General features: G+C 39.7%; 1 protein-coding gene and 1 non-coding gene across 2 annotated transcripts; both read left to right on the forward strand.

Moving 5' to 3' along the window:
• The first annotated feature begins 116 nt into the window (after positions 1 to 116).
• On the forward strand, positions 117 to 23,466 carry DNAAF10 (dynein axonemal assembly factor 10). The gene is made up of 8 exons (XM_045828938.1): positions 117 to 393; positions 8,252 to 8,352; positions 10,534 to 10,664; positions 12,683 to 12,784; positions 15,809 to 15,924; positions 16,584 to 16,718; positions 20,150 to 20,247; positions 22,525 to 23,466. The coding sequence occupies exons 1-8, from the start codon at positions 211 to 213 to the stop codon at positions 22,730 to 22,732; spliced, it is 1,074 nt and encodes a 357-aa protein (XP_045684894.1). The 5' UTR covers positions 117 to 210; the 3' UTR covers positions 22,733 to 23,466.
• On the forward strand, positions 4,978 to 5,084 carry LOC123812221. The gene has a single exon (XR_006784510.1). It is a non-coding gene; the product is annotated as a U6 spliceosomal RNA (small nuclear RNA).
• Positions 23,467 to 25,588: the final 2,122 nt, after the last annotated feature.

Raw genomic sequence — 25,588 nt, forward strand, 5'->3', positions numbered from 1 at the left:
TGTGCCATCTGTGGGAAAAAAGTCTTGTGTGATTTCAGTAGTGCATCTGGCATTATCTGAGACAACTAAATCCAATTTGCCTGGGCGCCAGGGGGCGGATACGGCAAGCGGGAAGGACAAATTGTCATTAATGTTTGGAGTGTGGTTTCTAGGTTAGGGTTTTATTAGGGTTGGGAAGTACCAGTTGGCGAAGGAGAAATCGGGTGGACCATGTCGGCCTTCGAAAAGCCTCAGATCATTGCCCATATCCAGAAGGGCCTCAACTACACAGTGTTTGACTGTAAGTGGGTGCCCTGCAGCGCCAAATTTGTGACCATGGGCAACTTCGCACGGGGCACCGGCGTCATTCAGCTGTACGAGATCCAGCACGGGGACCTAAAGCTGCTTCGGGAGGTGGGTGCTAGGTTGAGACTGTTCCGGAATCTAGGAGTGCCGTTGGGGGATGAGTATGCATTCTGGAAGTTTGCATTCCTTTTTGCCAAAACCTTCGTACAGTGTCCCTCAAAAGTACAATTCGAGCTGCGCGGGAGTAGCCAAGTTGATCGCAGATTGAGGAATACTTCTGATGTAAAATACTTTCGGTCGAGTCCTGAATTCACAGCGTGCTAGTTCACCCGCACCCTCCCGGCCCTTTCCTCCAGCCACCCCCGCGGTAAATTCTAGGTTCTTCGGGGCGGTGCGCAGTTTGTGGAAAGTCTGTTAATAGGACCCTGTTAGTAAAAGGCATTTTCATACAAGCAGAGCCAAAGCGGGCACCGGTATCCTACAGTGTCATTGGAGGAGGCCACCTACCATTTACTCTTTCAACAAGTCAGTTGATTATCTGGTATTCCCAGGCTTCTGATGACAGTCCCCGATCTCATGGAGCTTTCTAGTGGGAGAGAGAATCAGTTAAATAATCAAACCAACGGTGCATGAATATAAACCGGGGTAAATCCTCAAACATAAAAGCAGGGTTCTCTTAGAGTAAAAACAGACTGGGGATGGGAAGAAACTATCCTGGCCAAATGAAGAGTAGAGGAGGAGGTTTCCAGAGGAAATGGCCTAGAAAGCTCAGTGGTGGGGGAAGGATTACCTTCTTAAGAAACAGCAGTTGTAAGCAAGGCCCAAACGTTGCAAGATCTATAAATCATTTAAAATGCATGCCTTTTTTTTTTTTCTAAGAAAAACAAGACATCATTGAAGGGCTTTAAGCAGTGTGTGGCATGATCAGGTTTACAAGTTTTGTAAAGGCCACTAGTGAAAGAATTTAAGAATAATGTTGTTAACTAACATTTTTATACCTATTTAAAGTTTTAAAAATGCCTTGATCTGGGTTGCCTGAAAAAATAAAGATCAGACTCAGGTGTATGATAGGGTCAAAGTAGACTGCAGGGAAGGTTGACAACTGCAGGGCTCAAAAGTGATGGAGAGAATCTGTTTGGAGGAATTGGAGGTTGAACTGGTAGGTAAAGGATGAATATAAGATAGAAAAAACTTAGATTGAAAGGTAAGTTGGGCCCCATCCCACTTTACACTTATGTGAGTGCCAGTTTTCTTTTTCGGTTTAACCGTCTTTTGTAGTCTGGGCCTCAGAGTAAAAATGGCTTGTTCTTTTCTGTCTTTCCTTAAATTGTTCATCACTTAATCCCTCAGTCACCTGTTGCAATTCTAAGGTCCAGTCAGATTATTTGATAATACAAGTGGGGACCAAAAAAACCCCCGGAATTTATTTATTAAAAAATTGTGTGTTTATTGTTTGCATGTTTAAACTTCAGTCACCTTCAAAGTACTCTCCCATTTGATGCAACACACCTATTGAGATGTTTTTCCACTGCTCAAAACAGTTTTTGAACTCTTCAATTTTGATGTTTTTTGATGCTTCTGCTCTTCTACCTTGGCAAAATGTTTCCCTTTGAGGTCTTTTTTCATCTGGAGAAACAGAAAAAGTCACTGTGGGTGAGATCCGGTGAATAGGGAGAGTGGAACACTGTGGGAGGGATGATGCTAGTTTGTTTTTATTTTCCTCAAAAACTGCTGAATAATCAGCATGGTGTGGGCAGGTGCATTGGTAAATCACCTATCATGAAATGGCAAACACTTTGAGTCTTCAAAAAAAGAATAAGCTGAAGCTGAATGCACCCTCTCACACCACCGGCTGACACACTGATACAGGTGGGTTCCTAGAACACTCACCTGGTGTGAGAAGCCTGTACCACAAGGGCCCCGCCCTCCAGAAGATAAATCCAGTTCTGGTTGGCTACCCACTGGTATGAATTCCCTTCCTGATCCCCACACAAAGTAACTTTTCTTACATTGCACTCCTGTGGTGCTTATTATCTGTGCCTGAAATGTGTCTCATTACTGTAATTAGATTGTAAGCTCCTGGAGAGTGAGGGCAGTGCATTTATTTATATGGTATGTTAGGAGCAGAAACTCAATTACTTGTTAAAAGAATGAGTAAATGTGTACCTATAAAGGGTAATTTTTTTCTTTCAGTTTTTCTTTCAGTTTGTATTAGTTTCAGGTGTACAACTTAATGGTTAGTCATACTTTATATAGTATACCTTGGGTAATTTAAATATCAATTTATTGATCATTTGATTGGGGGCAGGAATTTAAACAAATGGGAAACAATAGCAGAAAGAAATTTAAAGGTGAAGTATTAGGAACAAGTACCAACCAAAGCTCAACCAGGGAGCATCTACAGACCTGTGACTACTTTTTTATAAGACTACATCATGCACCTGTTCCATAAAGTGAAGTAGTGCTCTTCGTCTCATAGAGATTCTGGAGGAGTCTAACAAGTTTTTGAGATAATTTTGGTTTTTAGCAAAAGTAATGTGGTAATTGTAAAATATTTTAGAAATATAGATAGGAAAAATATCACCCATGATCTCAACTCTAGGAGTAATCACTTTTTATATTTCACCTGTATCTTTTGGGTCTTCTTTTTCCTACCATAAACTTTCTGTTGAGGACCAAAGGTATTTGGAAGATGTGTTCTTTCTTCTAATGAGCCTGCTGTTTAAAGAGTGGATAAACCAAATGCAAAAACATGTAAGAATTTACATTGGAATTGGCTATGATGATGCAATGGAAAAGCACATAGACTAAGTACAAGCTCAGCGATCCTCAACTCTTACCGTGCGTCATGACCACCTGAATGTGTGTTGTTAGTGTTGATTTTGCGCGTGTGTGTGTTTTAGAATCTTCATGCCTTGGTCCCACCTCTAGAAGTTCTGGTGCATGGGCACTCTTACATCTAGACTAGACTGAAATCTGAAAATCAGTAGTTTTTCAACTTCCACCAGGTGATTCCAATGAGTAGCAGGGTTGACCACAATGGGGCTAGATGAATGATTTTATTAAAATATTAGGAAGCATACCTGATTCTATCATTGGGGTACCTCCTCAAGTCATGTACTCCAAAGCCTGTGCATCCAAGATAAAAAGGAAGGAAGAATACAGGTCTTTGTTGGTGCCTTCCGTTTTAGTTACTAAAGCTAACGTGGGAATGCGGGCAGGCCTCCCTGTGCAGTGGAGCGCTTTGTTGCGTCACCCAAGGGTGTCTGGCCAGTGAGAGCTGAAATCCATCTCTTCTTCAGGCCTTCCCGTGTGAGACCTCACCGGCCTGTCAAAGGCACCTTTTTTCCCTAATTGGCACAAAGGACGAGGGATAGCCCCGAAAAATGGAACTGTAGTTGGGGATATTTATACTTTAAAATTTAGTAATAAGCTAATACAGTACTGCTTTTTTAGTTCCTATGGCACTGAATTCACTGCTTGTTAGCATTTGGTTGACTAAACCTTTTAATGGTAATTAAGCAGTGCCAGGATGTGGAGGAGGAAATACTGACAAGCTGTATTAGACTCACTCACAGACAGAACAAAAATAGCTCCCACTAGTGTCACCCATCAGGGGCTTCTTTTTAATCATGTTAACTTAGTGTAGCAAAGAGAACAAACATCTGGGCCAAATACAACCATGATGGACGGTCATTTTCACTCTCATATAGCAGCCGTTAATATATACTAGTCATCATTGTGTATCAGTTTCACAAAGTAGAGCTTCATTTTTTTAAGTTCTTACTGGAGAATGTGTTTATTGATTTTAGAGAGAGAGGAAGGGAAGGAAAGAGAGAGAGAAACATCAATTGGTTGCCTCCCATACATGCCCCTACTGGGGATCAAACCCACCCCTACCGGAGGTCGAACCCGCATGTTTTGGTATAAGGGACGATGCTTAACCAACTGAGCCCCCGGCCAGGTTTTCTAGCAAGACAAATCTTAAGAATTTTTCATCAGTCAGAGGGGCATGGAAGACCTCTTAGAGAAGGTGACATTTGAATGAAATCGAATTGGGTGAAGGAAGACTCGATCCAAGGGAAGAGCAGCCCAGGCAGTGGGAAGAGTGAAGGGAAGTGCCCTGAGGTAGAAATGGCTTGGGTGTGTCCGCAGAACAAGGAGCCAGGGAAGGGGGGACACCGGAGAGCCGAAGGCCCAGTTTCAAAAGGGTTTTGTCTATTTTGTATGCCACAGGTTAGGTGGCAACACTCTGAGTCTGTGCCTCTAAGTGTAGATACATTTTATTTCATTCCATCATATTTGCAGTAAACATCCACTTTTGGAATCCACGAAGTGACAAAGTGAAACCGGTACACTGGCCTGTCATGTGGTAGGCATGCAATAGCATACATAGTTCTCAGTTCAGTTTCTTCTAAGGTGGGAATTCTCCTACGTGTTCAGGTGTCGGAACATCTGGACATTGTGCTGCCGTTTGTGAAATATCATGAAATACTGAAATAGTCAGTTGCATCTCTGTGCAGGGAAGGGTTTTTCCAGTAGGAAAATCTGACTGTATTATAAATATGTGATCTTTACATCACAGGAGATTTCTTATCCTTGGTTCCAGGTTTTCTTGTTGGTGTTCATTTGCTAGTACTAAGTTTAATTTCTGAAGGAAAAAAACAGCTTTTAAAAATTATGTTATTAGCTGTGCTTGTGTCAGCAGCACACATACTAATATTGGAACAATACAGAGAGGATTAACATGGCCCCTGAGCAAGGATGACATGGAAATTCATGAAGCTTTCCATGTTTTTTTAAAAAAGAGAGAAAAACTTATGTTGGTACAAGAAAGTTAGTACATTCCAGGAGCATGGTTTGAGATTCTCTATTCCAAAGGGTCCGCAGGTGAAAGGTCCAGGAATGACATGGGAAGCAAACTTTGTGTTCTTACTACTAGCACCGAAATCCTAGAAGAACTGTGTGCTCACTGGAGGCCCTGAGAAGTGGAGGTTCAGCGTTTCTCTCCCATGGCCTGGGAAGAAGACTGGAAACCCCATCAGAGGCTCCAGGCAGTAGCAGTGGGATTATGGGAAGCTGAATGCTTTAGCTGGTGAAGAGAATTTCCAGAGTTGAGATCTCAGTTTGTGATAGAGCTCCCTGTGGCTCCTAATCCTCTTGAGTCCCTGAAGCCATGTTCTTGCCCATTAGGGCCCACCTGGCTTTTTACTGAGAGGGCTGTCTGCACCCTCTGCCTCAGGTGGTGGGAGCCGTTGCCATGACCTAGAGCTGGGGCAGGCCAAGGCCCTTGTGAAACCCAGGGGAGGAGGGCACGGGTAGCCCTCTCATCAGTGGCCTGAGCTGGAACTTTGAATTAGCTGAACCATGGAAACTGTGTCCCATCAGTGCTAATGTGCTTCTCGGTAGTAATAGAGTGTTATTTCAGGTACTTTCATTTGAGGGAAGGGGAAGGCGGGGAGGACCTAAGTGATTTGAAAACTGTCCGCTTTTTTAAATGGGCAAGAATTTTTGATTCTGTTATTGCCCCATTGTAAGATTTCTTTGCTTCATAAAATTGGAAAAATAACTGAAATAATACCAGTCGGATACAATGAACCTTCTGTGGTTCTGTGCTTCTCATGTTTTTGTGGATGACTAATTTTGTTTACTGGTCAGTTCCAAGGAGGTTGTGAATGCTTTACTTCAGACCTGGCTACACAGTAATTGCTAATATATATAGATCCCAAACCATGAAAAAGCTTAATAAGCTGAGAGCTTCCAAAGCTTTGTGCCATATAACCATATCTTTTGAATCATGAAAGAAAACTTTAGTTGTAGTTTGTGTGAAGTGAATTTTCTTTTCTTTTTCTTTGAAAGTTGCTGTGTGTATTCTATATGGAAATGTCCAGCCAAACATTGAGAGTGGTAGGGAAAGTATTTTTTAAGTTATACGAAACAAGCCAGCCCCAGTGGGAGGGGTGAAGATTGGCACCGGGCCTAAAGGGCTCCGAGGGGAGATGCCTTGGCACCTGGAGAGCTCTGTTTGCCCAGACATGTTGTTCGTGGGGGAAAATCAAGTCGAAGGACAATAGATGCTGACCCTCTTTATATGAAAACAAACCTAGGTGCGTTCGCAAATGTATAGGAGAAGGTTTAGAAGGATGGGGATGACTTCAAGGGAGTGTCAAAGGGAGACTCACTTTTTGCCTTTTAGACTTTAGTTTTGTTTCAGTTTTTAGAGGGAGATGTGTTACTTATGTAAATGTTTAGGATAAAAAATTGTAAAGATTGTAGAGACCAAAGAAGAGAAATAGTTTTGCCCTATCGAGGCTGACAGTAAACGGAAGGTGATGTTATAAGGCTAGAGAGTGGTGTGGGACAGGCATCAAATCCTGGCCGCAGCCAGTTCCTGATTGTCCAGAGTTTCCATGGGCTGAGCCTTAGGAAAAGCAGACTCCAGGCGGGATGTCAGTGACCTGGCAGGTGAAGTGGGGTCAGCAGGGACTTTGGAGAAATTAGAAACATCAGGAAGTAAAAGGTGAATGAAAGGCCCACAGAGGTATGGGAGTAGGTGAGAGTAGCGTATTGCATGTGTATAGGTGGGAGGAGTTTGATAGGCACTGATACAGTATCCCCCCCTTATCCACAGTTTCATTTCCACAGTTTCCGTTAACCACAGTCCAAGAATACGGAATGGAAAATTCCAGAAATAAGCAATTCATAGGTTTTAAATTGCACGCCATTCTGAGCAGTGTGATGAAATCTCTCGCCATCCTACTCAGTCCCACCCTGGTGTCCGCACTGGAGAAGCTCCCTGCTTGTTAGTCACTTGGTAGCCACTTTGGTATCAGGTTGACGGTCCCAGGATCTCAGTATCCCAGTGCTTGTGTTCAGGTTATCCTTATTTTACTTACTAACAGCCCCAAACCATTCACGTAACTTGTAATAAGTACATTGTTATAATTGTTCTATTTTAATATTAGTTATTGTTAATCTCTTACTGTTCCTAATGTATAAATTAAACTGTATTGTAGGTTAGTGCAGGAAAAAACATAAGGTATATAGTGTTCAGTACTGCCTTCTGTTTTAGGCATCTGCTGGGGGTCTGGGAGCATATCCCCCACTGTATTTGGGTTGTAAACTCCTTGAGGGCATGACCAGTCTTACTCATCTCTTCTGCCAGTGTACCTTCTGCCCAGGTCATTGACTTGCATATAGTAGGAACTCATTAAATGTTGAATGCTTCAGTTGGGCGAATCTGTAAAGCTCTAGGCTTGCATATCTTTATCTATGACAGGGGGGTATTATATTAGATAATTTCCAAGGACCCTTTCAGTGATACAGTCTTCTTCATGTGACTTCCATAAGCCACATGCATTGGTGTATGGTTATTTTATTAATGTGATTGTAGACAGTCCTTGGAGCAGTAGACTTGCATGAAAGGAACCTAAAAAGATTGGCTAACCCATACCAATAGCAGTGCCTTTGGTACACACAGGTATGCAAATCTCTATGCATTGCAAGGGTCCCACAGAGAATAGGTCATAAACATTCTCAGTTTAGTGGGTTCTACAGGGAAAACTGTAAGAGACTCATAAACATTTTTGTTCCTGTAGCCATCTGGAAAGTACGGTATCTTCATTACGTTCTCATTTCTACAGAGGATCCTAAAAAGGAATGCTACATTAAATGCTGAAAATTTTCATATTTGCAAACCAGTAGATATGGTTGAGTTGTTAGTGTTTAAATGTCTTATTAGTGAGATGAGAGGAAAGGCAAAATTAAAACTCATTTTTTAGACAGCTATATACTGTTCAACTGTAGAAGAATAACTAAAGGAAAAGCATGACAATTTTTATCAGAAAACATTTTAATTGCTCTTTATATTATGTGCCTTATTTAAATCCCATAATAAAGGTGTAAATATCATGGATTATAAGTACGTACATAAATAATGTATCCTCTCTCCCTCCCTTTTATGAAGATTGAAAAGGCCAAACCAATTAAATGTGGAACATTTGGTGCATCATCTTTACAGCAGAGATATTTAGCTACTGGAGATTTTGCTGGAAACCTTCATATATGGTAAGATTACTTAATTAGTATTAAGATATGAGATAAGCAGTTTCTTTGACAGTCATGTTATTCTTCCTCTGAAAGAATTCTAATTTTTCTTTAGGTATTTCAAATAATGTTGCCAATTTTTATTTCTACATATGGTGTTTAGTGCATGCATTTAATACCTTGTATTTGTAAATAAGGTCGGTCCCCCACCACCTTGAGGGATACAATATATAAAAATGAACATGTAGAACATGGGGGAAAATTAGATATTGTTTACATTTCAGCAATATTTTGGCATTACAGAATGATACATCAAGTTTTTAATTTTTTAATGTAGAACTCTCAGTACTTTAAAAAAATTTTTAATGCATTGGCTAACATCTGAGCACAGCTTACTCGGAACCCATCTGCTGAGCGAATCGAGATAAGCCTGTTTTGAACGAGCAAAATCGCAATTGTGCCAGCTGCTTTTAATCTTCATGTTTTACCAAGAGTTATTTCCTCATATTTAAATTGAAGTTGAGTGAATTCAAATTTCTCTGTAATTAGTTTTCAGGAATATCTCTTAATCTTCTGAAGTATGCAGTAATGTTCTAGAGAGAAACTGTCTTTCATGCTTAATGTTTCTAATGTAACTTTTCTTGATTTCTCAGAATCTGTTACTTTGTAATTAAATTACTTTGACCTATTTATTTGTCTTAGACTGCTAAAATAAAACATAATGAAGCTATTTTAACTCACCCTTGTTTTCACTGCTTAATAATTAAGTTAGCATTTATTACAATGTATTAGGTCTTACACATAGAGCCATAAATTTTGAAAGAAATTGGGAGAGAGACCAATCTGAATGTTATTTTTAAAAGTAAATATATATATAGAACCAGTATTACTGACTTATTTTCATTGAAAAGTCTTATAATTTTACCTTAAAAAAGTAGTTTTTTAAAATCTATAAAAATCATAAAATAGTTAAAAAAAAAAGAGTTTGTGTATCTTTAGAGATGAGGGAAAGGAGGAAGAAAGAGCGGGAGAGAAACATTGATGTGAGAGAGAAGATAGGTTGCCTATTGTAAGTGCCCTGACCAGGGACTGAACCCACAACCCAGGCATGTGCCCTAACCCGGAATTGAACCAGCGACATTTTGCTTTGTGAAACAGTGCCCAACCAACTGAGCCATGCTGGTCAGGGCAGTAAAATAGTTTTTTAAGTAGAACCTTAATCCTGTTTAGTATCTTGTTGAATCTTTTACAGTAATTCTACAAAGGTAAACATCATTTCTAAACGAGATTGAGCTATCTCAAATCTGCTAAATGAGATTTTACTAATCATGGCTCATTAATAAATTGGGATTATACCCTGAAGAGCTACACTCTTTTTTTAAGTGTAAGCTATTGAAAGCTGACTTGTTAAAGAAAAATGTGGATAGAAGCTCAAAGAGAAAAGCAAAAGGGGACAAGCAAGGTAGGGGATATATTAACACTAACTGCTTGAGCCAGTCATCACCCAGCCATCTGCTGTGGACTCCAGCACACATAGTATTGTAATTGGTACTTGCCTGCGTTCCTTTCTCTTCAGTAACCTAGACAAACTGCAGCCAGTTTGACTGAAATACTTGTGACTGGCATGATGATAAACTGAAAAATGTAAAACTAGATGAAAATCTGTATGGAATTCAATGAGAAAATATAATAATACACTTTAAAGGGAGAGTGAGTACAAAGTATGCTGTACTCATATAATAAACCTGAGAAGGTGAAACTACAGAAGCATTCCGAATACTTTGAATTTACTCTATATTTAAAGAAGTAATTACCAGACTTCAGTCTCAAAGAGCCAGCAGGTTTGGAACTCCACCCCACAAATCCATATTAATTATGTTTGGGGAGAAGCCTGCGAATCTGCATTTATTAATGAGCAGACTTGGTAATTCGTGTCCAGAGGTCCTAGGTAGACCACCTTTGAAGAACCCTAAGTCAGGTGACTCACGAGTTTGAATTCTAAGTTGAATAAATGACTGTTCTCATTGAGGGCTCAAAAGGTGCTAAAGTGGAGAGAAGTAATTGGGAATAGTAGTACAGATTCATAGCAAAACCCTTATTTTTAAACAAAAATCTAAAGATGGTATGCATTCTTGCATTTCAGTAGTGGGCTGACTGTCTAGGACATGTGATGTGAGTAAGAAACTGTCCTCTGTTGTGTAGGAATTTGGAAGCTCCAGAGAACCCGGTATACTCAGTAAAGGGCCACAAGGAAATTATAAATACCATCGATGGTGTAGGGGGACTAGGAATTGGGGAAGGAGCACCTGAAATCGTGACTGGCAGCCGAGATGGTAAGTCAGTGTATTTTAATTTTTTTAAATGACAGATCTCTGTACAACAGTACATACTCTCTATGTAGAAATCTTCAGTAGCCTTGACTGACTAAATCTAACAACCTACTTTTTTTAATAGGCAAGTGTGACTGCATATCCCCAAACTGTGTCATTCTCGAGTATTTTGACCTAGAGGCATGGCATTTCCTGTTTTACTTTTGAGCCAGTTCAACTACGGTACTAACCATACTTTCCCATGAACCTTGAAAGATTTAAAATTTCTTTATAGGTGTTCGAGGCAGCTGACAATATAATGTGGGTGGCAGCTTCTCATTTTCTTTTTTTAAAAAGAGCAGGATCAGTACTTGTGAAAACTGTCACGTTGACAGCTGGTTGAGCACTGCGGTTCTGCGATCCCTCCGGTGCGCACTGGAGAAAGCTCCGAGTGCGCCGGCTCTGCTTTCCCCCTCCGCAGTGACTGGAAAGGGACAGGCCTTCAGAGAAAAGTGACGTGGAATTTTCTGATAGTTGCTCAAGGGTGGCTGTGTTTCAGAAATCAAATATTCTTTCCAGTCCTAAAAGAAAAATAACATTCAGTCTGCCACGCTAGCATCACTGTTAGGTTTGTCTTATACGGTGATCTGTAGCTATCGGTGTGGGTATGATTTTGTATATTACTTTTTCCATTTAATGTTTTATCATACATAATGTTGCTGTGTGCATATGGTCCCCATAATTGTCATTTTAACAGCTGTGTCACATTCCATCCTGCAGATGAGTCACAACGTTTTTAACCATGCCTCTGTTATAAGCATTCAGTTTACCTTAAGTTTTTTGTTTATTGTTTTGGGAGAGTGACTTAAAAATAATGAAGGAATAAATATGATCATGTATATAATTCTTTTGGGATAAATGTATCTTATGGTTTTTAAAATTTATTGTCACACTTCCCAAAGTATCTTTTGACCTTACCATCTACCACGGGTGGGGTAGATTTCCCGCCTATCTTACCAGCAGTGATTTCCTTTTCCCCCTAATTTTACAGATAAAAATGGTATTTCATTCCACCTTGGGTTCTTTCTCTATTTGTTTGCTAGTTTATTTTGCTTTGTGAATTGTCTGTGTTCTTTGTTCATTTAACTATTGCAAACTTAATATGGATTTTATCTATTTGTAAGTGCCCTATAGAGTAATATAAACCTCTGGTCACATTTGCAGGAAATTTTTTCTCCTTCAAGCAACCTTTTCAATGACCAGTTCTATTTTATTCTTGGAGATAAATCTAGTGTAATAGCACCCCCTTTTCTGTGTTTATTATCCCTTTTATGGATTTTTTTTAACCCTTTTCCTATCCTCTCTTGGGTACTTGGCTTTTAGCCATTTTGTTACATGGATTTGTATTTCTCATAGACGGTGACACCATTTAGTTAGTAGTCCTGTAATTTGCATTAAAATGAGGAAGTTGAAATTAAATTGAAAAGAATTATTTGTTAATTTTATTTAATGTTTCCCTGTTCTCTATTGCCCCAAGGAAATTAAACTTAATTATATATGAAATAGTATTCTAAAAGCCAATATAAGAGATCACAGATGTAAAAATTAGTTTATTCATCTGTATAAGAATAATATCAGTGATTATGTGGGCATTAAGGAAATAATTAAAATGGCATTTTATTCTAAATCAGTAATACATTAGCTTTAAGCTTAAGCAAAGGAAATAAAGCATGATTTGAATTACATAATGTTTATATTTGCCTTGTCAATCATACTTTGTTGATAACCTAGAAACAGGTATTGGTTTTTCTGTTTATCTGCTTGGAAATACAAGTCAGACAGTGACATATGAGTTATATCTCTATATTAAGTTATATTAAGTGCAGCTTACCCAATGAGAAGTCAGAAAAACATGAATGTTTTCCAGATGTTACAATGTCTATAATGTCGCCATGTGCACAGGAAGCCATAGGAAGGGAATGCAGAAAAGAGATGTCGTTATTCACTGTTGCATTTTGCCAGCTCCCTTTTGTTTGTGACAGGAACTGTGAAGGTGTGGGACCCAAGGCAAAAAGATGACCCTGTTGCTAATATGGAACCTGTACAAGGAGAGAACAAGAGAGACTGTTGGACCGTGGCATTTGGTAAATTATTGAAGGACTCTCGGATTTGAAGTATCAGGTGGTTAAAAGCACAGTGCTTCAAGGAAGTCCTGGTAGTCTCTTTAGAGTCTGTTTTGTGGATTATTCTGGCAGCTCATTGGGTCAAGTAGACATAGTCGTTAATGTCAGCCTCTGCGGCCTGGGTTTGAGTCCTCACTGTGCTGCTTCCTGGCTCCGAGCCATGGGGCAGGTTCTTAAGCTCCTCTCTTTCTTGGTTGCTGGATGGGAGTTATAGTGGAATTTACTTAATAGCGTTATGAGGATTCAATGAGTTAATACATGTAAGGTGCTTAGAATTGTGCTTAGATGAAGTGCTCACAAATAATTTGCTGTTACTATGTACTTGTGTTTAACCAGGTAATACTGACTCAGTTAGAACCAAATGCCAGTGATAGAGCTAAGCAGAGCCCCAAGGGGAAATGGGAAGCTAACAGATCTTACGTTAATGATACTCTGCATGAAGTATGTTTATTTTCTAGGAAATGCTTATACCATTGCACATTTATTTCTTATAAATTTGATAACAGTGTTCCTCTTAATATATTTAAGATGAATGTTGATTTTGTAGGACTAATTGATGTTTACCTTCTATTTCTTGCTGAGCATCAAAATTAAAATAGTTTTTGTTAGTAAGAGAGATGGGTCATATTAATTTTTTTAATAAATTTTCTTATTTTATTTATTTGTTTTTAGAGAGGAGGAAGGGAAGGAGAAAGAGATGGCGAGAAGCATCATTGTGTGAGAGATACATTGATTGGTTGCCTCTCACATGCCCTCAAATTGGGGACCTGGCCTATAGTCCTGGCATGTGCTCTGACTGGGAATTGAACCAGCAACCTTTTAGTTCGAAAGCTGGGGCTCAATCCACTGAGCCACACCAGCCAGGACCATACTTAGTTTTAAGCCTTTATTTTCTTTCTCCTTTTTCTTAATATAACCCTGTGGAGATAACAGACATTAAAATTGGGATTTAACAATATGTGTGAACTTTTTGTGTTTGACTTTTTATGTTATTTTTAAATTGGACTGTTACTTAATTAGAGGAAAGTTTTAGACTTCCAATTTAAAAATTAAATTATTGTATGGGAATTACATTGTGTGTGTATATTATGAGCAACAATATATAAACTTAAGACATATACACTTGGGGAGAATTTCACTATTAGTATTTAGAATCATCTAAAATTGATATAATAATTAAAAGGGCTCATTAAAGCCTTTCATCATTGATCTAAGGGACATAAGTACAATTTTAAATATAGGACATTGAATTTAAAAAGAAAATCCACTGATTGGACAGTATTTTATGGATTCCAGGTAGGTGCAAAATTGGGCATATAAGGGTGAAACAGATACATTATCTAGCTTCAAGATGCTTGTCATTTAGTAAAGAGCATGCGATATCTACATTAACTGTATCACAAGGTAGGGACGATGAAAGGTCACAAGAGGCATGGGCCAATGCAGAAGGAACCCTGAGGGAGAGATGACTGGGAGAGTGGACATTCTGACCTGAGACCAAGGGCATATAGGATTTGAATCCCTGAAATTGGAAGGAAATTTCAAGTATAAAGAATAGCTTGAGAAATCTCCAAGAAAGTATGTAGAAGTTAACACTGTAGTTGAGGAATGGTTGTAAGGATGGCTCAGAGCCACGGCCAGAGGTGTTTGGGTGGTGTGGAGATAGTTGTCAATGTTTGGAGGATTTTTCAAGGATGAGATATGGTCACAGCTTTAGGAAAATTAACCTGGTGTTGTGTAGTGGGACAGAGGTGAGTGGCAGAGGGAATATGAGTTCTGAAGTTTTGCATTATTCCAGGAAAGACATACGTTAGAAGCAATGAGAATGAGGCAGAGGGGATTGATTCAAAACATAATATTATGGCAAAATAAATAGAATTTGGAAATTTTTTGGAGATGAATAAGGGAAAGGACTGTGTCCAAGGTGACTAGATTTGGAGGCTGATTGTGGGGCGAAGGATATTAATTGAAGAAGTCCCACAAAGGATATGGTGCCTTATAAAGGAAGATGGTGAGGTCAGTTTTGGACATCCTGAGTTTAAAATGCTGTTGTGTCATCTAGGTGGAGCCCACAGTGGAAATGCGGGGCTAGAGTTTGTGAAAAAGAAGGTGGTGGAGGGCATAGACAACAAAGGCATTGGGGTGAGCTGCCCAGATAGCCCAGCACCTTTACCAGGGCCTCCCTCTCGCTTAGCATTTACTTGGCAAAAGGTACTACAAAAGAATTCCCTGGAACCAAGCAGGATGAATTTAACTGCAGATTGTAAATTTACAGGTGTGGTCATATAACTAAAAATATATCACAGAGTGCTACAACTTATTTCTGGTTTCCTTACAAAAGCGAAACAACATCAGAGCAAACTTTTGCAAAATAAATAAGTTTTAAAGTAGTTTCTACTTGCTTTCATATATAGTTACTACCAAACAAAGCAATAGAAGCATAGCTGGATTTATCTACCAAACCCTGTGCGTTTGGACTGTAGTTGGCCTTTTTGTCTCGCAGATATAGAGAGAACATTTGCTTTCATCCTAGAATCCAATGAACATTTTCACACATCCCTTCTGTTTAGAATGAGCTTTAAAAAACAATTTATCAGCCCTGGCTGGCATAGCTCAGTGGATTGAGCACGGGCCTACCAACCAAAGGGTTCCTGGTTTGATTTCCAGTCAGGGCACATGCCAGGTTTCAGTCCAGGTCCCGATTTGGGGGCACACAAGAGGCAACCACACATTGATGTTTCTCTCCTTCTCTTTTCCTTCCCCTCCCCTCTCTCTAAAAATAAAAAAAAAAATCTTAAAAAGATATATCAGATACCAAATTAATAATTCTGATGTTCTTTCAGGATTTGTAACATGAGGTTCTACCCAACGTGATTTTTAAAAATCTAATTCATTATAAATTATATGCATAGCTTCATAAAATTATTATAGCAGTCTTCAGATTAGCATTTATAAAGATCTGAAATGTCATGTCTTGATTTGCAGGCAATGCTTACAATCAGGAGGAGCGGGTTGTCTGTGCTGGCTATGACAACGGGGACATCAAACTGTTTGATCTCAGAAGCATGTCCTTGCGGTGGGAGACAAACATTAAGAACGGGGTAATGTGCATTTGGATTCTTATTAGTTCCTCTGAGCATGTTTTCATCCCCCTCTGGACTGCTATAAAAGGAAAATGACTCTAGTAACTCGTCTTAGTACAAACCCTCTATACCAGTGGTCTTAACCTTTGGGGGCTGTGGAGCCCTTTGGGAGTCTGATGAAAATCACAGACCCTCTCTCGGAAAGTGAACCACCTCGAGGTGATAGAACAGTGCCAGGTGAGTGGCAGGTCCTGCAGCCTGACTGTGGACACCTGCGAGCCATGCGTTGTCATATCAAAATAAGCGAGTAGGGGGCCCTTTTCTGCTGTATTAGAAAGCCTGAAAATGGTCATAGCTTCCCCAGTACTGGGGAAGTCACATTTTTGGTTCCTGAGTTGTATGACTCTTGTGAAGAATGTGGTTCCCTCCTGTTTTCTAGAGTCAGCCTTGACTTAACTGTGTAAATATAATAATTGGGGAACTCAAGATGGTTTTGCTCTTATGAAGCAAGAAAAATTTTTCTATGGTGTAAAAGTATTTGATATATTGATGCAAAACACAAAATGATTGTTTAAATGCTTTCACATGAGCTAATAATTTTAAAGTTGTTTTACTTCGTTTGAACCTCCTGAATAATAATCATGAGACCATCAATAATAAATATTCTCTATTTTCAGGTATGTAGCTTGGAGTTTGACAGAAAAGATATAAGCATAAACAAGTTAGTAGCTACTTCTCTGGAAGGAAAGTTTCATGTTTTTGACATGAGAACACAGCATCCAACCAAAGGCTTTGCCTCTGTTTCAGAAAAGGTAAGCCTGAGGGAAATGTCTGTCTATGAAGAGGAGTGTTCGTAGCTTGCTTTAGACTAATAAATAGACTTAGTCACCAAGGTGCCTTCCAGATCTTTATGTGAAGGGAGCTATTTTTATTATGTTCTTGTGGGATCTTGACAAGTTTTTCTGTGCAAAGAGTACTTTCCCCAAAGTTTATCAGTTTTAGACTTCTTAATTGTAATAAAGGCCTCAGTTAGCTAGGAATCTTATTTTATAGTTAAGAAGCAATCTTAGGAAAACTAGCTGATGATAGGAATTTGATCGATAAAACCTAGCATCGTGTTTCCTAATGAATATATAATATTAGTGTTAATACCTAAGTATGTACTTTTGGGTGTATACCTTAGTATACTACTTATACTTTTCAAAATGTATCAACATATATTATGTAATTGTTGCGTGGGTCACCGGCCAGCAGTGAACACAGAATGCTGCGGATGGCTCGCTGAAACACGCGAGAAAAAACACACATGCACAGAGACAAACTAGTTTCTGTGGGGAAGTAGGGACGAAATGGCCACCCCCCCAGTGGGGAGCGCACAGATTTACAGTCCATACCTGCTTTTATTGAGCTCATTCTGCATAATAATTCAGGTAAAGTACAGTACTCATTAGGGGGAAGTAAGGAACTATAGAAAACAAGGAACTCTACCGGTCTATTTTGAGTCGGGGTAAAAGAGCTGTAAGACTGAGGAACAAAATAACTTCCTCCTAAGACCCTTCTCATTCAACTGAGAGCGTTCTAAACAAAGAAGGTTTCACGGTAATTTACATGTTCTTTCTTAGGCCTGATCACCTTGGGGAATCCGCACTTCTCAGTACAGAGCTGCACCACCCTGTCATTGTTTCAGGCTTAGGTGGAGCAAGGGAACTAAGGCAACTGGGAGACAAGGAGGTTTTTTCCCAGACGCTGAGAACTCAGGCTATGTCAAAGCCGAGGAGCGAGGGTCTATCACCCCCTTTTGCTGCAGCCCCCCAAGTCCTTCTTTTGGGGGGCCTCCCAAAGTGATCGTGCCTGTCTTAGGTCGTTCCACCGATGGGGAATCTTACCCGTCTTTGGCTAACAGACCAAGATTTTTGGGGTTCAGTCATGAATAAAGCAGCAGAAGCAGCATTCCTGCCAGGGAGATAAGCTTTTGTCTCCTTGCTGGCTTAGGGTTCCAAGGGCGTTCCCTTAGCCTTAGCCTAGGCGGGGGTTTCAGCTTCTGATACCAGTCAGGGCGGTTCCCAACATGTAATATTCCAGTTGGCTACATTAAATAAAATTATTTAAAGTGTTAATTACTGTGATTGATACATGGTAGGTGTTCATGCTCACACACATACATATTTTGCCTTGTTTCAAATAGTATCTGATGTAGTTTCAAGAAAACATGGTATTACAACATGAGAAAAGTGGATGAAGAAAGCAGGGCAAAGGGAAAATACTTGTTAAGAAAATAAGATGTTATCAGGAGTAAGGGGATTGCATAAAATTCATGCTGAAACATCCTGTCGTTTACAAGAGATGACTTAGAAATGTGACTGAGCTTCCTCTGGTATAAAAATAAAGATCAATTATAGATTTGTAGTTTCCATAAGATTAAAATATATACATTGTTCAGGAAATAAAAATTCACTTCTTTTCTTACTCTACCATGGATTCAGTAGTACTTCTCAAATGTTCCTATTTTGTCTTATATTATTATTATAATAATTATTACTGCATATAAATTACATTCACTGCCTGATGACCTAAATTCTTAAAAGGGTAACTATACATTGTAATACTGTTTTGCCTTTGTTGTTTCAGAATATGTTAAGTATTTATCAACATAAAACACTTTACTAGATTATTTAATATACATTTGAAACATGTTTCTTATCTGTAAATTACAGTGTTATCATCAAAAAAATTTTTACAGGCCCTGATGGGGTATAGCTCAGTTATTACAGTGTTGTCCTGATATGCCAAGGTTGCGGGTTTGATCCCTGGTCAGGGCACATACAGGAGTCAACCAATGAATGCATAGATAAGAGGAACAGCAAATTGATGTTTCTCTCTCTCTTTCCCTCTTTCCCCCTTCCTCTCTCTCTAAAATCAATACATAATAAACATTTTTAAAAATTTTTTCATTTAGTTAATTTAGTTAATTGCTAAGTCTGACAAATAAGTGGCTGTTGTATTTTAAGAGGCCATATCCCCTCTTGCCTTTTGTGTTTTTATCAACTTTCAGAAGAAAAAGGGAAGTTTAAGGCACAAAACAAATTAAGTTTTAAGACCTTGAACCCCACCACTTGTGGAGTCCCACATTAAAGTGTATATTTTGAGACGTGTTTTTATCTGCTAATGGTAATTCTCTTAAAAGACTATTAAAATCAAAGGTCAGGACTAACCACTCACTAAAATACCAAGTGTCCTAGGTGTGGCTTAGATGAGATAGCTGATCTGCTTCTACAGAGCGGAAGTCTTTCACCCCTCCCCCGCACAGTGAATAGAGCACTATTAGGGTTGATTTACTGGCTGTTAATGTGCTGACACACTGTTAACTTTTATCCAGTTGCCATTTTTATCTTTTAGTTTAATATGACTGATAAGGCCTTGGCTTATTATGACCGTAAACACAGTCTGGAAGTCCTCATGGCCCCTCCAGTGAAGGCCTGACGAGTCCAGTAGTGCAGACCGAAGATACAGCTCTGGGAGCTTTCAGTTCCAGTTTACTCTGTGTGGGGGAACTCTCTGTGCTCTCCATTTGGTTCTGCTGTGAACCCAGAACTTCACTCAAAAATACAGCTTATTTATTTTTTAAACGATTTTATTTATTTTCAGAGAAAGGGGAAAAGAGGGAGAAAGACTGGGAGAGAGAAACATCAGTGTGTGAGAGACACGTGGATGGGAGAAAACCGCAGCCCCAGGCAGGCCCAGCCAGAGTCAAACCTGCGAGCTTTGGGTTTGCAGGGCGACGCCCAGCCCTCTGAGCCACACTGGCCAGGGCTAACGTTTATTTTTGAAAAATTTATTCTATTTTTTCTTTAGCAAGAGGTATGTGTTTTTGTATTTTGAGGGTTTTTTTTTCTTCTTCAGAGTGAGCTAGAGATATAAATGTATAAAATCTATTTGCATAATGTATATGGTAACATAAACTTAGACTTTTAATCTAATAACATCTTATTTTTTAATCCATTAGAACTTTGTTTCATGAAGCACTAAAGAAAAATGATGCCTTTCCTAATTTCTGATGGGTTCCTATAAATCTCTGTAGGCACTATAAAGAGAAGTACTTACTTTTTTGAGTAAAAATTTACTTTTATAACAGTTGTTGAAATTATAGAAGTAAAATTCCTTTATTTACAGACACCCCCCCTCCACCCCCCCAGCAGTCTTTCCCATACAAACTTACAGACGGGTGTGTGCCTCTCCCATTCAGGCTCACAAGTCCACCGTGTGGCAGGTCCGACACCTGCCGCAGAACAGGGAGCTGTTTCTGACAGCTGGAGGCGCCGGCGGCCTTCACCTCTGGAAGTAGTAAGTCTGCCAGTGCGCCTGGCATTTTTTTTTTTTAAAGTTACTTGTGGACGTAAAGTAGGATTAGATTGAACTTTTTGGTCTGTTTTTCTTCCTTTGACTTAGTTCATTTTGATATGACTTTAAATTGTATAGTATTACGTAAGTTTTTCTGAGCATTTTTTATAAATCTACTTATTTTAGACTTGGATATTAACCTTCTTTTGACATATGACATATGTTATTTAGTTGTCTTCCATATATTATAGTAGGTCAGAAACAGTTCTTTTTATAGATTTGAAATCATGGTTTTTTGCAATTTTTTTTTAATAGGAAAACTTTTCACCAAGGCTTTTGTGAAATATAATCAGGTCGTTAGATCATACCTCTTGGAAATAAGGAAAGGGTTGGAATTGTTAGTTTTAGATTCTAATGATTTCGCTAGCCCAAGTTCGAATAACATCCTTGTGACGGAACCAAAGCAGAACCCGAGGACCCTGATTGGTGTCCAGCAAAAGCCTTGTCCGTGAGCTTGCTTTCTGTATTCCTCCGCCGTGTGAGTGCCGGAGGAGCTCACTGCGCCCGCACTCGGAAGCCTAGGGCCGGAAGGTGGCAGGTACTAGACTGGCTGCTCGTTTAAAAGGCCTGATAAAAAGTGTGTAAATGGTTATCTCTGTAAACGTTAACCAAGAAAGAAAAAACAAGCCATAAATGAAAGATATTTCAGAAATACAGTTTAAAACAAAGAAATAAAAGAAAAACACTATCAAAGTATCTTTGATACTTCTGAGACTTTCACATTTACAAAATACTTTTCTGTTTATTAGCTCCTTTTAGAAGCTAGAAGGGGTTCTGCAAAGTAGTGCTACGAAAGTATTTAGGGATATAGCTGACCTCAAACTGGGAGTGAGTGCTCTAGATCAAATTATATAGTTCCTGTGAATAAAAAGCAGAGGAAAAGTGTTAACAGACCTGGGAGGCTGATTGGTAGATGGTTCATTGGGTAACTTCTCTGCTAGCACCTTCGTCCACTGCGCTTCCTTGTGCCTTCCCGCCCCAGCCCCACTCTGGGAGAGGCTGCAGATCCCAGCCATGCAGCAGCATGGCGCTGTTCTGTCAGCACCTGGTGGCTGGAGCCTTTCCGCTGCTTGCTGGAACCACTGAGTCCCAGTTTTCTTTGTAATCCGCACACGGATTGTTTCCCACGTGATGTGAGAACACTTTTGCAGCTAGAATTTTTTACTGTTGTGGATTAAATTAGTATCAGTGAAGTTGGGTCTGTATGCAATTAGAAATTTGTGGTTTATCTCAAAATTAACTTTAATCCTTAACCTAACAGATACCTAGTCTGATCTTCAAATTGGTTTGGAGCTTGTGTCAGGTAATACACCCGCAAAGGAGAACTGGTTTAAGTAAAATGATATTTAACTTTATTTCCATTTGCTAGTCTGTCTTGGTAATGTAATTAAGTTACAAATATTTCTTGAGCACTAGCCAGGAATTTCTAAGGAAACTCATCTAGTTATTCAGGAATTGTTTTGTGAATGAATGGACTCCAACATGTTGCATTTTTTGCATATCTGAAACACATAAAACATCAAAACTTTAATAGTATGGAGGGCTTTAAAAATCTTTGCTATTTTTTAAATACTAAATTATTGCAGCCTTTACCAAGAGACATGAAAAAAATCTGTAGGCTGTTTATCCATCTGACTGTTTTCTTTTAATCAAAAGGAGTTGTAGGCTCTGAGAGGAGGAAAGAATAGTAGGTTATCTGCCTATCACTTCTGTTTCAGCTCTGCCTCTTAGTTGCTTTTTATCTGAAACTTTTGGCCTTTATGAGCATTTATAAAATGCAGGTAGTGTCATAGTTGATACCTAACAGGCTTTCAAAGGCCTTCTAATGAGGAGTAGTACTCCACTAGCAGTATTTCACTAGGAACACATCTCCGTGCCTGGGGGGGGATTCTTCCCCCTTCTCTTGAATCTAGACCAAATAGTGTTTATTCACCTTCATCTCTTCTTACAAATTTATATTTCCAGCTGAAAGGAAATCACATGTATCAGAATGGCTTTTTCTTTTTTGAAGCATGATCTAAATAACCTCCCGGCACTGTCTCCCCATAGGAGCGGGACACAAAAGGCTCTTGGCTGGGTCTGTGTAACGGAGCCCTGGGGCAGAAACCAGCGCCTGTCATTTGTTCTGGAAGCGTTTAGATGGGGTGCTGCCAGTGTCACTTACAGCTTTTTCCTGTGCACGTGCTCTGTCTCTTTTTACCTCTTTGTCCTTGTTTTCAGTGAATACCCTGTTCAGCGGTCCAAGAAAGACTCCGAGGGAGTGGAGATGGGAGTTGCGGGTTCGGTCAGCCTTCTGCAGAATGTTACATTGTCTACCCAGCCCATCTCCAGTCTGGACTGGAGTCCAGATAAGAGAGGCCTCTGCATTTGTAGTTCATTTGATCAAATGGTAAGAGTACTGATTATTACAAAACTCCATAAAATCTGATGTGAAGACTCTGGACTTTGAAACCACCCAGCAGAACACTCATAGAATTTAGAATGTGTTCCAGATCCTCTGACCCTCGTTGAACAGAGCTGGGTTTGACTGATGGAAAAGGCCCAGACGCAGACCTCCAGGCTAGCCTCTGTCTGGGCGTGCAGCGCCCAGTGCGTTCCAGCTGCCTGGCAGGTCGGGCTCTCTGCTGCACCTGGGAGCACCACTGTCTCCAGAGCCAGCTCCGTTCCTCCCCTCCACTTCTGATGGGAAGTTGATACTTGTCTGTATTTAAAGACATTTAAGTTTGTTCTGCATCCCCAAATTTCCGTACCTTACAATAAATGCTTGTGTTGCATTTCAACGTTTACACAGTTGTGGCAGGGATCACTTAATTTGTTTTAAAATGGTTTACCTTGGGGAAACTGCTGTGAATTAACCTTCACACTTTGAGAGATTTCAGTGACTGAGTTTCAGTACAAAATATTACTTTATAAAAATACCACAGTAGCATGGTCAGACTAGATTGGGGTTAATGTTTTTAGCAGTACAACTCATAGAATGATATACCATGATCTACAGAGACCTCTTCTTTACCTAAAAACTGGAGCTGAATTAATGAGACTTTTGTTTGTTGACTGCAGTAAGTGATGTTAAGATGTACAAGATTGTGGGGTTTTGTAGCCTTGTTTTTGGTCAAGCTTTTAAAATATATTTTATGAATAAATTTTTGTTTTTGAAATCTATGGTGGATTTGATTCTTTTAAGTTAGTAGTAATAATTAACACCATCACTTATATATATATATGTATGCATATATAAGTTTTTGATTTATATATGAATGTTTAGTAAGTAACACTTAATCACTGTTTCTTCGATGCTCACCAGATCTTTGGCTAAGCTCAGAGAGGTTAATTCTATCACACTTCCATTAAGCCTGCCCTCCCACTTCCACTGGAGACACAGAGCCACCTGAAACATTCCTAATGTGTGAAATTCATGTGGGGTTCTTGGAAAGTCATTCATTTGGAATATTAAATTCAGAAAATTAATTTTTTTAAAAAAATCTCTAAATCTTGGATAGAACAATACTATGGACATAATTATGGAAGTGAAAATCAAATTGAACTTTCAAAATGCCTATCCCTCCTGACTTTTTATTTGTTTGTGATTTTCAAAGAAAACATGAAAAATTAGTGAAATTCTTTCTTACACCACTTGTATTTGGTGGTATAATTAGAAAGGTTGACGGTAAAAGCAATAAATACTTGTATTTCACTAGACCTAAGATGTCATTGATTGCAGAATTATACCACTGAGAAGGAAAAGTGTTGCCAGTGAAACTGATACAATGCTTTATCACATAGCATTTCTTTAATGTTCATTAAATGTCCTATTAAACTTATTTATGTGTACTTTTTTTCATTATACATTACTCTTGTGCATCCTTAAAAAGGAAAATATATACAAAATAAATTTGGTATGGTAATCCTCCGATTTCTTCCTGTTCAGAGTCTGATCCTTCTAAGTCACGTTTTGAACTGACTCGTCCCTGCTCATGGTTTTCCTTAGTGTTGTCCTTCATGCCATGGAAAGTGTTGATGATACAGCCATTCTTGAAAACATGCTTCTCTGTTGTCTTCAGGGTTTTCTTTCAGTGAATGGACACTTACTCTACAAGTTTTGTTATACTTACGCAGGCCATGACCGCTATTGTTATATAACAACTGTCAACAAAACTCAGTGTCTTAAAAAGTAGAAGCAGTCATTTACTGGGCCTAGGAATCTGCAATTTGGGCAGGGCTCAGCAGGGGAGGTTCATCTGTGCTCCACACAGTCAGCTGGGCCAGAGCATCTGCTCCCACCACCGTGGCCTGCAAGTTGATGCTGGCTGTCAGCTGGGACCCCAGCCAGGCCTGGGAACCCGGGGTCTTTCCCCAGGATATGGGCTTCCTGAGAGTGTGGCAACTGGGTTCCAAGGATGAGCATCCCAAAAGGGAAGGTATATAGATGCAATGTCAGTTTTTAATGGCCTAGGGTCATAATTCACTTAGCATCCCTTTTGCCATAGTCTTTTTTTAAATTGATTTTTCAGAAAGAGAGAGAAACATTGATTTGTTGCTCCACTTATTTATGCAATCACTGGTTGATTTCTGTAAGTGCCCCGAACAGGAATTGAACCTGCAACCTTGGCATATTGGAACAATGTTCTAACCAACTGAGCTACCTAGCCAGGGCTGCTACACTCATTAATTGAGGCAGTCATCAACCCCCCCTCCCCCACTTCTTGTCTAGGTTCTAGAAGAACATCTGAGACTTGAAATACTGTATTGTTGTTTGGAAAATACAATGTAGCACAGGATTATAAGAGGCATCCCAGAGACTTCTGGCCAAGATGGAGGTATAGATAGCCATACTGTGCCTCCTAGAACAACCAAGATAGGGACAACAATTTTGAAGCAGAATAACAACCAGAACTGTCAGAAAATTGGACTATATGGAAGTCGGACAACCAAGGAATTAAAATAGACACGTTCATCCAGAGTAGTAGGAGGGGCGGAGTTGGGCAGCTGGGCAGAGACGGGTCGCAGCACAAAGAGCAGTGCCACCAGGCATGTAAGGCATCCTGGGTGAGCAAGACCGCAGCGGGCGGACCCTGGGCACGCAGGCGGCAACTGGCAGACTCAGCAAGGCAGCAATCATGAAGCAAGGCACTGTGTGCAAACCAGGGTCCCAGCACCAGGGAATAGAGCCTCGGGGCACTGATTGAAAACACTTGTGGGGGTTGGAGCGCAGGGGGAGACTCCCAGCCTCACAGGAGAGTTCATTGGAGAGACCCATGGGGTCCTAAAACGTGCATAAGCCCAC

Source organism: Phyllostomus hastatus, unplaced genomic scaffold (assembly GCF_019186645.2).
Source record: "Phyllostomus hastatus isolate PE091 unplaced genomic scaffold, TTU_PhHast_1.1 phas_scaffold_78, whole genome shotgun sequence".
Taxonomy (NCBI): Eukaryota; Metazoa; Chordata; class Mammalia; order Chiroptera; family Phyllostomidae; genus Phyllostomus; species Phyllostomus hastatus.

Excerpts from the sequence above, each read along its gene's own strand:
- DNAAF10 (XM_045828938.1), top strand. The coding sequence starts at position 211 with ATGTCGGCCTTCGAAAAGCCTCAGATCATTGCCCATATCCAGAAGGGC. Across the intron at positions 8,353-10,533 it reads GCTGGAAACCTTCATATATG|GAATTTGGAAGCTCCAGAGA; the intron begins GTAAGATTACTT and ends TCTGTTGTGTAG. Across the intron at positions 10,665-12,682 it reads CGTGACTGGCAGCCGAGATG|GAACTGTGAAGGTGTGGGAC; the intron begins GTAAGTCAGTGT and ends TGTTTGTGACAG.